This window comes from Salvelinus alpinus, chromosome 3, assembly GCF_045679555.1.
Source record: "Salvelinus alpinus chromosome 3, SLU_Salpinus.1, whole genome shotgun sequence".
NCBI classification, from domain to species: Eukaryota; Metazoa; Chordata; class Actinopteri; order Salmoniformes; family Salmonidae; genus Salvelinus; species Salvelinus alpinus.
The window spans coordinates 3,947,518-3,962,423 of NC_092088.1; the positions used below are offsets into that span (position 1 = coordinate 3,947,518).

The 14,906-nt window shown below is 41.9% G+C and overlaps 1 protein-coding gene across 11 annotated transcripts in view; it reads right to left on the reverse strand.

Annotated features, from left to right (window-relative positions):
* vit (vitrin) overlaps nt 1-14,906 on the reverse strand; it is a 159,443-nt gene that overhangs the window by 115,360 nt on the left and 29,177 nt on the right. For all 11 annotated transcript variants that reach the window (XM_071391314.1, XM_071391311.1, XM_071391306.1 and 8 more), the window contains exons 2-3: nt 2,968-3,074; nt 766-831 (exon numbers count right to left, since the gene is read on the reverse strand). In XM_071391314.1, the coding sequence (XP_071247415.1) occupies nt 766-831; nt 2,968-3,004 (103 nt within the window). In that variant the 5' untranslated portion in view covers nt 3,005-3,074. The remainder of the gene's footprint in view (nt 1-765; nt 832-2,967; nt 3,075-14,906) is intronic.

Consider the following 14,906-nt stretch of genomic DNA (forward strand, 5'->3'; position numbering starts at 1 on the left):
GATCCACTACTGAACCAAACCAAGCTGTACCGATCTGGCCTGGTTACTGATCCACTACTGAACCAAACCAAGCTGTACCGGTCTGGCCTGGTTACTGATCCACTACTGAACCAAACCAAGCTGTACCGGTCTGGCCTGGTTACTGCTCCACTACTGAACCAAACCAAGCTGTACCGGTCTGGCCTGGTTACTGATCCACTACTGAACCAAACCAAGCTGTACCGGTCTGGCCTGGTTACTGATCCACTACTGAACCAAACCAAGCTGTACCGATCTGGCCTGGTTACTGATCCACTACTGAACCAAACCAAGCTGTACCGGTCTGGCCTGGTTACTGATCCACTACTGAACCAAACCAAGCTGTACCGGTCTGGCCTGGTTACTGATCCACTACTGAACCAAACCAAGCTGTACCGGTCTGGCCTGGTTACTGATCCACTACTGAACCAAACCAAGCTGTACCGGTCTGGCCTGGTTACTGATCCACTACTAAACCAAACCAAGCTGTACCGGTCTGGCCTGGTTACTGATCCACTACTGAACCAAACCAAGCTGTACCGGTCTGGCCTGGTTACTGATCCACTACTGAACCAAACCAAGCTGTACCGGTCTGGCCTGGTTACTGATCCACTACTGAACCAAACCAAGCTGTACCGGTCTGGCCTGGTTACTGATCCACTACTGAACCAAACCAAGCTGTACTGGGCTGGAAAGGACATATCTGAGCCAGTTTAGGCCAACACTATAGGTATAAACCACTTTTACCTTGTTTTGGTTTCTTGTTCTTGGATCCATTTGGTTTGGCTTCACTACCGCAGCTGAGGAGAAGGGCTAGAGGACAGGAAGCAATACACAGTATTTATATAGTTATACTGAAACCCATATACTTCACAATAGACTACCACAAACAGGTAGCCCCACACAGTAACATATAGGCCTGTTATAGATGTTCACAGGTTGACATAGTATGGGTGTTCCTTGAATCCTCTATGATGTGACAAGAATACAGTAAAGAACAGGAAGGCCTGTTTATGCTCCCAATTCACCACTAACACTAAGGCCTGTTTATGCTCCCAATCCACCACTAACAGGAAGGCCTGTTTATGCTCCCAATTCACCACTAACAGGAAGGCCTGTTTATGCTCCCAATTCACCACTAACAGCAAGGGCTGTTTATGCTCCCAATTCACCACTAACAGTAAGGTCTGTTTATGCTCCCAATTCACCACTAACAGCAAGGCCTTTTTATGCTCCCAATTCACCACTAACAGGAAGGCCTGTTTATGCTCCCAATTCACCACTAACAGTAAGGTCTGTTTATGCTCCCAATTCACCACTAACAGTAATGCCTCTTTATGCTCCCAATTCACCACTAACAGGAAGGCCTGTTTATGCTCCCAATTCACCACTAACAGTAAGGCCTGTTTATGCTCCCAATTCACCACTTACAGTAAGGCCTGTTTATGCTCCCAATTCACCACTAACAGGAAGGCCTGTTTATGCTCCCAATTCACCACTAACAGTAAGGTCTGTTTATGCTCCCAATTCACCACTAACAGTAAGGCCTGTTTATGCTCCCAATTCACCACTAACAATAAGGCCTGTTTATGCTCCCAATTCACCACTAACAGTAAGGCCTGTTTAAGCTCCCAATTCACCACTAACAGTAAGGCCTGTTTATGCTCCCAATTCACCACTAACAGTAAGGCCTGTTTATGCTCCCAATTCACCACTAACAGCAAGGACTGTTCATGCTCCCAATTCACCACTAACAGTAAGGTCTGTTTATGCTCCCAATTCACCACTAACAGCAAGGCCTGTTTATGCTCCCAATTCACCACTAACAGGAAGGCCTGTTTATGCTCCCAATTCACCACTAACAGGAAGGCCTGTTTATGCTCCCAATTCACCACTAACAGTAAGGCCTGTTTATGCTCCCAATTCACCACTAACAGTAAGGCCTGTTTATGCTCCCAATTCACCACTAACAGTAAGGCCTGTTTATGCTCTCAATTCACCACTAACAGTAAGGTCTGTTTATGCTCCCAATTCACCACTAACAGTAAGGCCTGTTTATGCTCCCAATTCACCACTAACAGTAAGGCCTGTTTATGCTCTCAATTCACCACTAACAGTAAGGTCTGTTTATGCTCCCAATTCACCACTAACAGTAAGGCCTGTTTATGCTCCCAATTCACCACTAACAGTAAGGCTCACATCCCAAAATATACACATTTCACCTCACATGCTCATCACTCACAAGACGCATGGTGGGTGTGGAAACAATTCACAATTAATCACAGAGGTACATATGGTCATAAAGGATTTTATGCATACAAATCGGTCCAAGTTAAAACAATACAGTAACCACATAATCATGATCTATATGTGTTGTACAAATACAGTAACCACATAATCATAATCTATATGTGTTGTACAAATACAGTAACCACATAATCATAATCTATATGTGTTGTACAATTACAGTAACCACATAATCATAATCTATATGTGTTGTACAAATACAGTAACCACATAATCATAATCTATATGTGTTGTACAAATACAGTAACCACATAATCATAATCTATATGTGTTGTACAATTACAGTAACCACATAATCATAATCTATATGTGTTGTACAAATACAGTAACCACATAATCATAATCTATATGTGTTGTACAAATACAGTAACCATATCAACCACAGATGACGATAGACTTAACACCAATGGTATTTTGGAAACATGTTCGCTGTGGTTTGTGTGTGTGTGTGTGTGCGTGCGTCTGTGTGTGTGTGCGTGCATGCGTCTGTGTGTGTGTGCGTGCCTGCGTCTGTGTGTGTGTGTGTGTGCGTGCGTGCGTGCGTGCGTCTGTGTGTGTGTGCGTGCGTGCATGCGTCTGTGTGTGTGTGTGTGTGTGTGCGTGCGTGCTTGTGTCTGTGCGTGTGTGTGTGCTAACCCCTACCCAGCCAGACAGCAGTGAGTGGTGCTCTGAGCAGCATGGTGCTGGGAGGTGGAGGGATGCTGGTCTGTTTGATGTCGTCCTAGAGCTGTCCTCGTAACTCACTCCCCCTGAGAGAGAGAGAGGATGGAGAGAAAAAATGATATGTTTTTATTGTCACGTAGACCACATACTGTCGGTGCTGTGAAATGTGTTGTTTTACAGGGTCAGCCATGGGGGGGATAAGAGAGAGAGAGAGAGAGAGAGAGAGAGAGAGAGAGAGAGAGAGAGAGAGAGAGAGAGAGAGAGAGAGAGAGAGAGAGAGAGAGAGAGAGAGAGAGAGGAGAGAGAGAGAGAGAGAGAGAGAGAGAGAGAGAGAGAGAGAGAGAGAGATGTAGAGAGAGAGAGAGTGAGAGAGAGAGAGAGAGAGAGAGAGAGAGAGAGAGAGAGAGAGAGAGAGAGAGAGAGAGAGAGAGAGAGAGAGAGAGAGAGAGAGAGAGAGAGAGAGAGAGAGAGAGAGAGAATGCCCAATAGGAGTTTTAAAAGACAAACAACAGAAACAAATAGAAGCTGGATAGAGAGAAACAAATAGAAGCTGGAATAGAGAAACAGATAGAAGCTGGACAGAGAGAAACAAATAGAAGCTGGAATAGAGAAACAGATAGAAGTTGGATATAGAGAAACAAATAGAAGCTGGATATAGAGAAACAGATAGAAGCTGGATGTAAAGAACAGATAGAAGCTGGATATAAATAAACAAATAGAAGCTGGATATAAAGAAACAAATAGAAGCTGGATATAAATAAACAAATAGAAGCTGGATATAAAGAAACAAATAGAAGCTGGATGTAGAGAAACAGATAGAAGCTGGATATAGAGAAACAAATAGAAGCTGGATATAAATAAACAAATAGAAGCTGGATATAAAGAAACAAATAGAAGCTGGATATAGAGAAACAGATAGAAGCTGGATATAGAGAAACAAATAGAAGCTGGATATAGAGAAACAGATAGAAGCTGGATATAAAGAAACAAATAGAAGCTGGATATAGAGAAACAGATAGAAGCTGGATATAAAGAAACAAATAGAAGCTGGATATAGAGAAACAGATAGAAGCTGGATATAGAGAAACAAATAGAAGCTGGATATAGAGAAAGAGATACAGTCTGGATGTAGAGAAACAGGTCTAGGGGTCATGCGTCTCCTTTTAAACAGAATCAGGCCTTCAGACACATCAATCCATTACGACAAGGCAATAAAGCACATTCAGAAACAGCATTCATCCTATGGGAGTGTACTTCATTCCACCACTCCGTTCAATAGGAAAAATTATGGGAGTGTACTTCATTCAACCACTCGGTTCAATAGGAAAAACTATGGGAGTGCACTTCATTCCACCACTCGGTTCAATAGGAAAAACTATGGGAGTGTACTTCATTCCACCACTTGGTTAAATAGGAAAAACTATGGGAGTGTACTTCATTCAACCACTTGGTTCAATAGGAAAAACTATGGGAGTGTACTTCATTCCACCACTCGGTTCAATAGGAAAAACTATGGGAGTGTACTTCATTCCACCACTCGGTTCAATTGGAAAAACTATGGGAGTGTACTTCATTCCACCACTCGGTTCAATAGGAAAAACTATGGGAGTGTACTTCATTCCACCACTCGGTTCAATAGGAGAAACTATGGGAGTGTACTTCATTCCACCACTCCTTTCAATAGGAGAAACTATGGGAGTGTACTTCATTTTACTTTTCTGCTCTTTTGCACACCAGTATCTCTACTTGCACATGATCATCTGATGATTTATCACCCCAGTGTTAATCTGCTAAATTGTAATTATTCGCTCCTATGGCCTATTTATTGCCTACCTCCTCATGCCTTTTGCACACATTGTATATAGATTCTCTTTTTTTCTCTTTTTTTTTTCCTACTATGTTATTGACTTGTTTATTGTTTACTCCATGTGTAACTCTGTGTTGTTGTCTGTTCACACTGCTATGCTTTATCTTGGCCAGGTCGCAGTTGCAAATGAGAACTTGTTCTCAACTAGCCTACCTGGTTAAATAAAGGTGAAATAAATAAAAAATTCCACCACTCCGTTCAATAGGAAAAAGCAGCATCAAGTTCAGTCATGACCACAACACCCAGATCCACAAATCCTTTCCTTTATGACTGCATACTGTACACACAACAAAAAACATCTCCTCTACCCACTGTCATTATGATTTAGAAGGAATGTTCTCTCATAGAAAAATACACTTCAAATGTCAGAGACCTGTTAAGCAGCGGTGGGAAAAGTACCCAACTGTCATCCTTGAGTTAAAGTAAAGATACTTTAATAGAAAATAACTCAAGTAAAAGTATAAATCACCCAGTAAAATACTACCTGAGTAAAAGTCTAAAAGTATTTGGTTTTAAATATACTTAAGTATCAAAAGTAAAAGTATAAATCATTTCAAATTGCTTATATTAAGTAAACCAGATGTAGCCATATTGTTAAAAAAAAAAAAATTGACGGATAGCCAGGGGAACACTCCAACACTCAGACATCATTTACAGATAGCCAGGGGAACACTCCAACACTCAGACATCATTTACAGATAGCCAGGGGAACACTCCAACACTCAGACATCATTTACAGATAGCCAGGGGAACACTCAGACATCATTTACAGATAGCCAGGAGAACACTCCAACACTCAGACATCATTTACAGATAGCCAGGGGAACATTCCAACACTCAGACATCATTTACAGATAGCCAGGAGAACACTCCAACACTCAGACATCATTTACAGATAGCCAGGGGAACACTCCAACACTCAGACATCATTTACAGATAGCCAGGGGAACACTCCAACACTCAGACATCATTTACAAACAAAGCATGTGTATTTAGTAAGTCCGCCAAATCAGAGGCAGTATGACCAGGGATGTTCTCTGTTTAGTGAGTCCACCAGATCAGAGGCAGTAGGGATGACCAGGGATGTTCTCTGTTTAGTAAGTCCCCCAGATCAGAGGCAGTAGGGATGACCAGGGATGTTCTCTGTTTAGTGAGTCCTCCAGATCAGAGGCAGTAGGGATGACCAGGGATGTTCTCTGTTTAGTGAGTCCTCCAGATCAGAGGCAGTAGGGATGACCAGGGATGTTCTCTGTTTAGTAAGTCCCCCAGATCAGAGGCAGTAGGGATGACCAGGGATGTTCTCTGTTTAGTGAGTCCTCCAGATCAGAGGCAGTAGGGATGACCAGGGATGTTCTCTGTTTAGTAAGTCCCCCAGATCAGAGGCAGTAGGGATGACCAGGGATGTTCTCTGTTTAGTGAGTCCTCCAGATCAGAGGCAGTAGGGATGACCAGGGATGTTCTCTGTTTAGTAAGTCCCCCAGATCAGAGGCAGTAGGGATGACCAGGGATGTTCTCTGTTTAGTGAGTCCTCCAGATCAGAGGCAGTAGGGATGACCAGGGATGTTTGGTTGATAAGTCCGTGAATTTGACTATTTTCCTCTCCTGCTAAACAGGAAATATGAACTACCACTTTTGGGTGTCAGGGAAAATGTATGGAGTAATAAGTACATTATTTTGTACTGGAATGTAGTGAAGTAAAAGTTGTCAAAAATATAAATAGTAAAGTACAGATACCCCCAAAAAACGACTTAAGTAGTACTTTAAAGTATTTCTACATAAGTACTTTACACCACTGCTGTTAACAAGAACACAAATCTCTTTCCAAGATGTCAATACCGTCCTAATTGGCACCCCATTACCGTTTGTAATGCACTACTTTTAACCAGGGTCTATAGGGAATAGAGTGCACTACTTTTAACCAGGGTCTATAGGGAATAGAGTGCACAACTTTTAACCAGGGCCTATAGGGAATAGGGTGCACTACTTTTAACCAGGGTCTATAGGGAATAGGGTGCACTACTTTTAATCAGGGCCTATAGGGAATAGGGTGCACTACTTTTAACCAGGGTCTATAGGAAATAGGGTGCACTACTTTTAACCAGGGTCTATAGGGAATAGGGTGCACTACTTTTAACCAGGGTCTATAGGAAATAGGGGGTCATTTGTCAGGTGGTAACAGAGAGGACGAGGATGTTCCCACTAAGCAGATTGATGTTACAGACCAGACAGACCAAGTCATGACAGGAAATGGCAGAGTTGGACAGAGAATGTCCTAACAATGTTTTGGTCTCCTCTCCTGTCATCCTATTTATCTGTTGTAAGTACACACATCTGGTTTATGTATGAAATGTATACTATGTTGAGTACATCTGAAATGTATACTATGTTGAGTACATCTGAAATGTATACTATGTTGAGTACATCTGAAATGTATACTATGTTGAGTACATATGGAATGTATACTATGTTGAGTACATCTGAAATGTGTACTATGTTGAGTACATCTGAAATGTATACTATGTTGAGTACATATGGAATGTATACTATGTTGAGTACATATGGAATGTATACTATGTTGAGTACATCTGAGTACATCTGAAATGTATACTATGTTGAGTACATCTGAAAAGCATACCATGTTGAGTACTATGGAATGTATACTATGTTGAGTACATATGGAATGTATACTATGTTGAGTACATATGGAATGTATACTATGTTGAGTACATCTGAGTACATCTGAAATGTATACTATGTTGAGTACATCTGAAATGTATACCATGTTGAGTACATCTGAAAAGCATACCATGTTGAGTACTATGGAATGTATACTATGTTGAGTACATATGGAATGTATACTATGTTGAGTACATATGGAATGTATACTATGTTGAGTACATCTGAGTACATCTGAAATGTATACTATGTTGAGTACATCTGAAATGTATGCTATGTTGAGTACATCTGTTTTTGCCAATTTGTCAACGCTTTAAAATGTGCAGGACAAATTATATAGAACCATTTTCGAAGGTTCTATAAAGAACTTTGCTCACAAGGTTCTAAGTGGAACCTGTATGATGCTATAAAGAACCCTTTCCTATTGTTCTTTAGGTGGGTTTGCTGACAACATCACGATAACTGTGCGTGCGATTCCAAGGGGCAGGGGGCGTGTGTTGTTAGGTTTCTGGATGGCCGGGTAGCTAGCAACAATGACAAGAAGCTACCTTGTGGGGAATCGGAAGTGACTCGTTTCAGCTCGTTGTGTCTTGTTCTTGATACCATGTCTTGTTATGAGGTGTTTTGACTGGTGTCGTGTCTATGCTAATATGGCTAGAGTTCGCTAGCTAGCTAACCAACAACTGTAAACAATGTATTTGAGAGACAACAAGTGCTCATTGTTCAAACGTATTTGTTTTCAATAAACATTTGGAGACTAAATATAGTTTACGTGTTGTCGACAGTCTAAGCCAACCCCGTTTGTTCTGCACCGTAGTTACGCACCCATCGTTTTTGTTGCTTAACATCCAACCTGTCTATATATCACCCTATAGGGTTCCGCTATGGTTACAACCCCGTATGGGGCTATATAGAAGGTTCTTTATAGACATGTTTATAGAGAATGGTTCTATACATAACCATTTCCTAAGGTTCTGTAAATAACCATTTCCTAAGGTTCTAATAAGAACCATTTCCTAAGGTTCTATAAAGAACCATTTTCTAAGGTTCTATAAAGAACCATTTCCTAAGGTTCTATAAAGAGACATTTCCTAAGGTTCTATAAAGAACCATTTCCTAAGGTTCTAATAAGAAACATTTCCTAAGGTTCTATAAATAACAATTTCCTAAGGTTCTATAAAGAACCATTTCCTAAGGTTCTATAAAGAACCATTTCCTAAGATTCTATAAATAACAATTTCCTAAGGTTCTATAAAGAACCATTTCCTAAGATTCTATAAAGAACCATTTCCTAAGGTTCTATAAATAACCATTTCCTAAGGTTCTATGAAGAGTTCTATAAATGGTATTTATAGAACCATTCTCCTTAATGGTTCTTCATAGTCACTGCCTTAGTCAACTGTTCTCAAACGACACAACCATAATGTGAGTCTTTCAGAAGCCATGGTCAAATATAACATGTAATGGCATAACACACTGTCACTGGCCATGGTCATATATAACATGTAATGGCATAACACACTGTCACTGGCCATAGTCATATATAACATGTAATGGCATAACACGACACATTAAATCAACTGGAAAGACACTCTCATTCAGGGTTGCACAAAAAGATCTGTGAGCTCTAGTCCCCAGGTGGAACTCTAGTCCCCAGGTGGAACTCTAGTCCCCAGGTGGAACTCTAGTCCCCAGGTGGAACTCTAGTCCCCAGGTAGAACTCTAGTCCCCAGGTGGAACTCTAGTCCCCAGGTGGAACTATAGTCCCAAGGTGGAACTCTAGTCGCCAGGTAGAACTCTAGTCCCCAGGTAGAACTCTAGTCCCCAGGTAGAACTCTAGTCCCCAGGTCCCCTACACGGGACGGGGGCAGGCAGTAAGGTAGAACTGTTGTCCCCAGGTCCCTCCTTGTACAAGGGCAGTAGGGTACAACTGTGTTGAGAGATGTGTTGAGTGAAACCGACGATTAGACCCGGTTATCAAAGGAATGCTGGCACCGTGTCTCTCACTCTCTCAGCACAGAGTCAGACCTACCGTTGGCAGGTTGGACATTCTCAACCACCCCCCTACCACCACCCTACCACCACCCAGCTACACCCCCCCTACCACCACCCAGCTACACCCCCCCTACCACCACCCCACCCCCCCTACCACCACCCAGCTACCGTTGGCAGGTTGGACATTCTCAAATATGATAGGACCATGTCCAGCGACCTCACGCAAGGCTAGACTCAGGGTGGTGAATGAGAACAGGACCAGGAATCAGTCCCAGTTCTGTTATAGAGCAGTGCACTGGAGAGCCGTCAATGCGCCTTTTAAAGTTCATTTACAGATTTTCGCAGAATTTGACGTGAATGCGATATCGCAAACGGAGGAGAAATTGCGTCCACGGTTTGCCAAAATGCAATAGTTCCTGAACACGTGAAACACTACGTAGTTCATATCCTAGATGAGACCCAGATGAATCTCTTAGTGGCATTTGTTGTGTGTTGTCACGATCGTTATAAGGATTAGACCAAGGCGCAGCGTGCGTAGAGTTCCACATGTTTATTTAAATGAAACTCCCAGAAAAACAATAAAGAAACAAAATGAAACGTGAAGTAAATGCAGTGTTCACAAACACTACACAAAAACAAGATCCCACAAACAACAGGTGGGGAAAAGGGCTGCCTAAATATGATCCTCAATCAGAGACAACGATAGACAGCTGCCTCTGATTGGGAACCATACCAGGCCAACATAGAAATAGAAAAACTAGAATGCCCACCCTAATCACACCCTGACCTAACCAAATAGAGAAATAAAACAGGCTCTCTAAGGTCAGGGTGTGACATGTGTCCAGTCTTCTCTAAGATGTATTGATTATGTAGAAAACAAACATTCTGAGACAGAACTAGAGGTCTTTTTGTAAGTATTGTCAGCTGTCCAGAACACTGCTCTATAACACATATTGGATTTAGTCCCAGCCAAAGTTGTTCTGTCTTATGTCCTCAGGTTGTCTACCAATATGTCTTCATGTTGTCTACCAGTATGTCTGTATTCAGGTTGTCTACCAGTATGTCCTCAGGTTGTCTACCAGTATGTCTGTATTCAGGTTGTCTACCAGTATGTCCTCAGGTTGTCTACCAGTATGTATTCAGGTTGTCTACCAGTATATCCTCAGGTTGTCTACCAGTATGTCTCAGGTTGTCTACCAGTATGTATTCAGGTTGTCTACCAGTATGTCCTCAGGTTGTCTACCAGTATGTCTCAGGTTGTCTACCAGTCTGTCTCAGGTTGTCTACCAGTATGTCCTCAGGTTGTCTACCAGTATGTCTCAGGTTGTCTACCAGTATGTATTCAGGTTGTCTACCAGTATGTATGTATTCAGGTTGTCTACCAGTATGTCCTCAGGTTGTCTACCAGTATGTCCTCAGGTTGTCTACCAGTATGTCTTCAGGTTGTCTACCAGTATGTATGTATTCAGGTTGTCTACCAGTATGTATTCAGGTTGTCTACCAGTATGTCTGTATTCAGGTTGTCTACCAGTATATCCTCAGGTTGTCTACCAGTATGTCCTCAGGTTGTCTACCAGTATGTCCTCAGGTTGTCTACCAGTATGTCCTCAGGTTGTCTACCAGTATGTCTGTCCTCAGGTTGTCTACCAGTATGTATTCAGGTTGTCTACCAGTATGTCTGTATTCAGGTTGTCTACCAGTATGTATTCAGGTTGTCTACCAGTATGTATTCAGGTTGTCTACCAGTATGTCTGTATTCAGGTTGTCTACCAGTATGTCCTCAGGTTGTCTACCAGTATGTCCTCAGGTTGTCTACCAGTCTGTCCTCAGGTTGTCTACCAGTCTGTATTCAGGTTGTCTACCAGTATGTCCTCAGGTTGTCTACCAGTATGTATTCAGGTTGTCTAACAGTATGTCCTCAGGTTGTCTACCAGTATGTCTGTATTCAGGTTGTCTACCAGTATGTCCTCAGGTTGTCTACCAGTATGTCCTCAGGTTGTCTACCAGTATGTCCTCAGGTTGTCTACCAGTCTGTATTCATGTTGTCTACCAGTATGTCCTCAGGTTGTCTACCAGTCTGTCCTCAGGTTGTCTACCAGTATGTATGTATTCAGGTTGTCTACCAGTATGTATTCAGGTTGTCTACCAGTATGTCCTCAGGTTGTCTACCAGTATGTCCTCAGGTTGTCTACCAGTATGTCTTCAGGTTGTCTACCAGTATGTATTCAGGTTGTCTACCAGTATGTCCTCAGGTTGTCTACCAGTATGTCCTCAGGTTGTCTACCAGTATGTCCTCAGGTTGTCTACCAGTATGTATTCATGTTGTCTACCAGTATGTCCTCAGGTTGTCTACCAGTATGTCCTCAGGTTGTCTACCAGTATGTCCTCAGGTTGTCTACCAGTATGTCTTCATGTTGTCTACCAGTATGTCCTCAGGTTGTCTACCAGTATGTCTTCATGTTGTCTACCAGTATGTATGTATTCAGGTTGTCTACCAGTATGTCTTCATGTTGTCTACCAGTATGTCCTCAGGTTGTCTACCAGTATGTCCTCAGGTTGTCTACCAGTATGTATGTATTCAGGTTGTCTACCAGTATGTCTTCATGTTGTCTACCAGTATGTCCTCAGGTTGTCTACCAGTATGTCCTCAGGTTGTCTACCAGTATGTCTTCATGTTGTCTACCAGTATGTCTGTATTCAGGTTGTCTACCAGTATGTATTCAGGTTGTCTACCAGTATGTCTGTCCTCAGGTTGTCTACCAGTATGTATTCAGGTTGTCTATTTGGACATAAATGATGGAATTTATGGAACAAATCAAACATTTATTGTGGAACTGGGATTCCTGGGAGTGCATTCTGATGAAGATCATCAAAGGTAAGTGAATATTTATAATGCTATTCTGACATCTGTTGACTCCACAACATGGCGGATATCTTTATGGTTGTTTTGGGCTCTGAGCGCTGTACTCAGATTATTGCATGGTGTGCTTTTTCCGTAAAGTTGTTTTAAAATCTGACACAGCTTTTGCATTAAGGATCTTTTATCAATGTTTATTATGAGTATTTCTGTAAATTGATGTGGCTCTGTGCAAAATCACCGATGTTTTGGAGGCAAAACATTACTGAACGTAACGCGCAAATGTAAACTGAGATTTTTGGATATAAATATGAACTTTATCGAACAAAACATACATGTATTGTGTTACATGAAGTCCTATGAGTGTCATCTGATGAAGATCATCAAAGGTTAGTGATTAATTTTATCTCTATTTATGCTTTTTGTGACTCCTCTCTTTGGCTGGAAAAATGGCTGTGTTTTTCTGTGACTAGGTATGTCCTAACATAATGATATGTTGTGCTTTCGTCGTAAAGCCTTTTTGAAATCGGACACTGACGTGGGATTAACAACAAGTTTATCTTAAAAATGGTGTAAAATACATGTATGTCTGAGGATTTTTAATTATGAGATTTCTGTTGTTTTGAATTTGGCGCCCTGCACTTTCACTGGCTGTTGCCATATCGATCCAGGAAAGCATACATCATAGAGGGGAGCAGTTGCTTTGGAGAGGAAGTCAGAGTACAGTCAGTATATCTTGGTGCAAAGCTAACAATCACATTAACTGTGTTGACCACTGTAAACCCTTGGTCGTTAAATATGTGAAAACTGTTCTTCAGTCTCTCTTCAGATTATAGATGCCTGTAATCCACAATGCAAGTGGTATTATAATGTCTGCGTGTTCTGCAATGTTTGCATTTGAGAGACTGGTTGGCATGTGTTTTTAGTGTTGACCGGCAGACAGATATCCATGCTGCATACACACACACACACACACACACACACACACACACACACACACACACACACACACACACACACACACACACACACACACACACACACACACACACACACACACACACACACACACACACACACACACACACACACACACACACACACACACACACACACACACACACACACATGATCCTCAATCAGAGACAACGATAGACAGCTGCCTCTGATTGGGAACCATACCAGGCCAACATAGAAATAGAAAAACTAGAATGCCCACCCTAATCACACCCTGACCTAACCAAATAGAGAAATAAAACAGGCTCTCTAAGGTCAGGGTGTGACATGTGTCCAGTCTTCTCTAAGATGTATTGATTATGTAGAAAACAAACATTCTGAGACAGAACTAGAGGTCTTTTTGTAAGTATTGCAAAAAAACACATTTTAATAATTGGGTCTCACTGGGTTTCTGCACTGTCAGCTGTCCAGAACACTGCTCTATAACACATATTGGATTTAGTCCCAGCCAAAGTTGTTCTGTCTTATGTCCTCAGGTTGTCTACCAGTATGTCTTCATGTTGTCTACCAGTATGTCTGTATTCAGGTTGTCTACCAGTATGTCCTCAGGTTGTCTACCAGTATGTCTGTATTCAGGTTGTCTACCAGTATGTCCTCAGGTTGTCTACCAGTATGTATTCAGGTTGTCTACCAGTATATCCTCAGGTTGTCTACCAGTATGTCTCAGGTTGTCTACCAGTATGTATTCAGGTTGTCTACCAGTATGTCTGTATTCAGGTTGTCTACCAGTATATCCTCAGGTTGTCTACCAGTATGTCCTCAGGTTGTCTACCAGTATGTCCTCAGGTTGTCTACCAGTATGTCCTCAGGTTGTCTACCAGTATGTCTGTCCTCAGGTTGTCTACCAGTATGTATTCAGGTTGTCTACCAGTATGTCTGTATTCAGGTTGTCTACCAGTATGTATTCAGGTTGTCTACCAGTATGTATTCAGGTTGTCTACCAGTATGTCTGTCCTCAGGTTGTCTACCAGTATGTATTCAGGTTGTCTACCAGTATGTCTGTATTCAGGTTGTCTACCAGTATGTCCTCAGGTTGTCTACCAGTATGTCCTCAGGTTGTCTACCAGTCTGTCCTCAGGTTGTCTACCAGTCTGTATTCAGGTTGTCTACCAGTATGTCCTCAGGTTGTCTACCAGTATGTATTCAGGTTGTCTACCAGTATGTCCTCAGGTTGTCTACCAGTATGTCTGTATTCAGGTTGTCTACCAGTATGTCCTCAGGTTGTCTACCAGTATGTCCTCAGGTTGTCTACCAGTATGTCCTCAGGTTGTCTACCAGTCTGTATTCATGTTGTCTACCAGTATGTCCTCAGGTTGTCTACCAGTCTGTCCTCAGGTTGTCTACCAGTATGTATGTATTCAGGTTGTCTACCAGTATGTATTCAGGTTGTCTACCAGTATGTCCTCAGGTTGTCTACCAGTATGTCCTCAGGTTGTCTACCAGTATGTCTTCAGGTTGTCTACCAGTATGTATTCAGGTTGTCTACCAGTATGTCCTCAGGTTGTC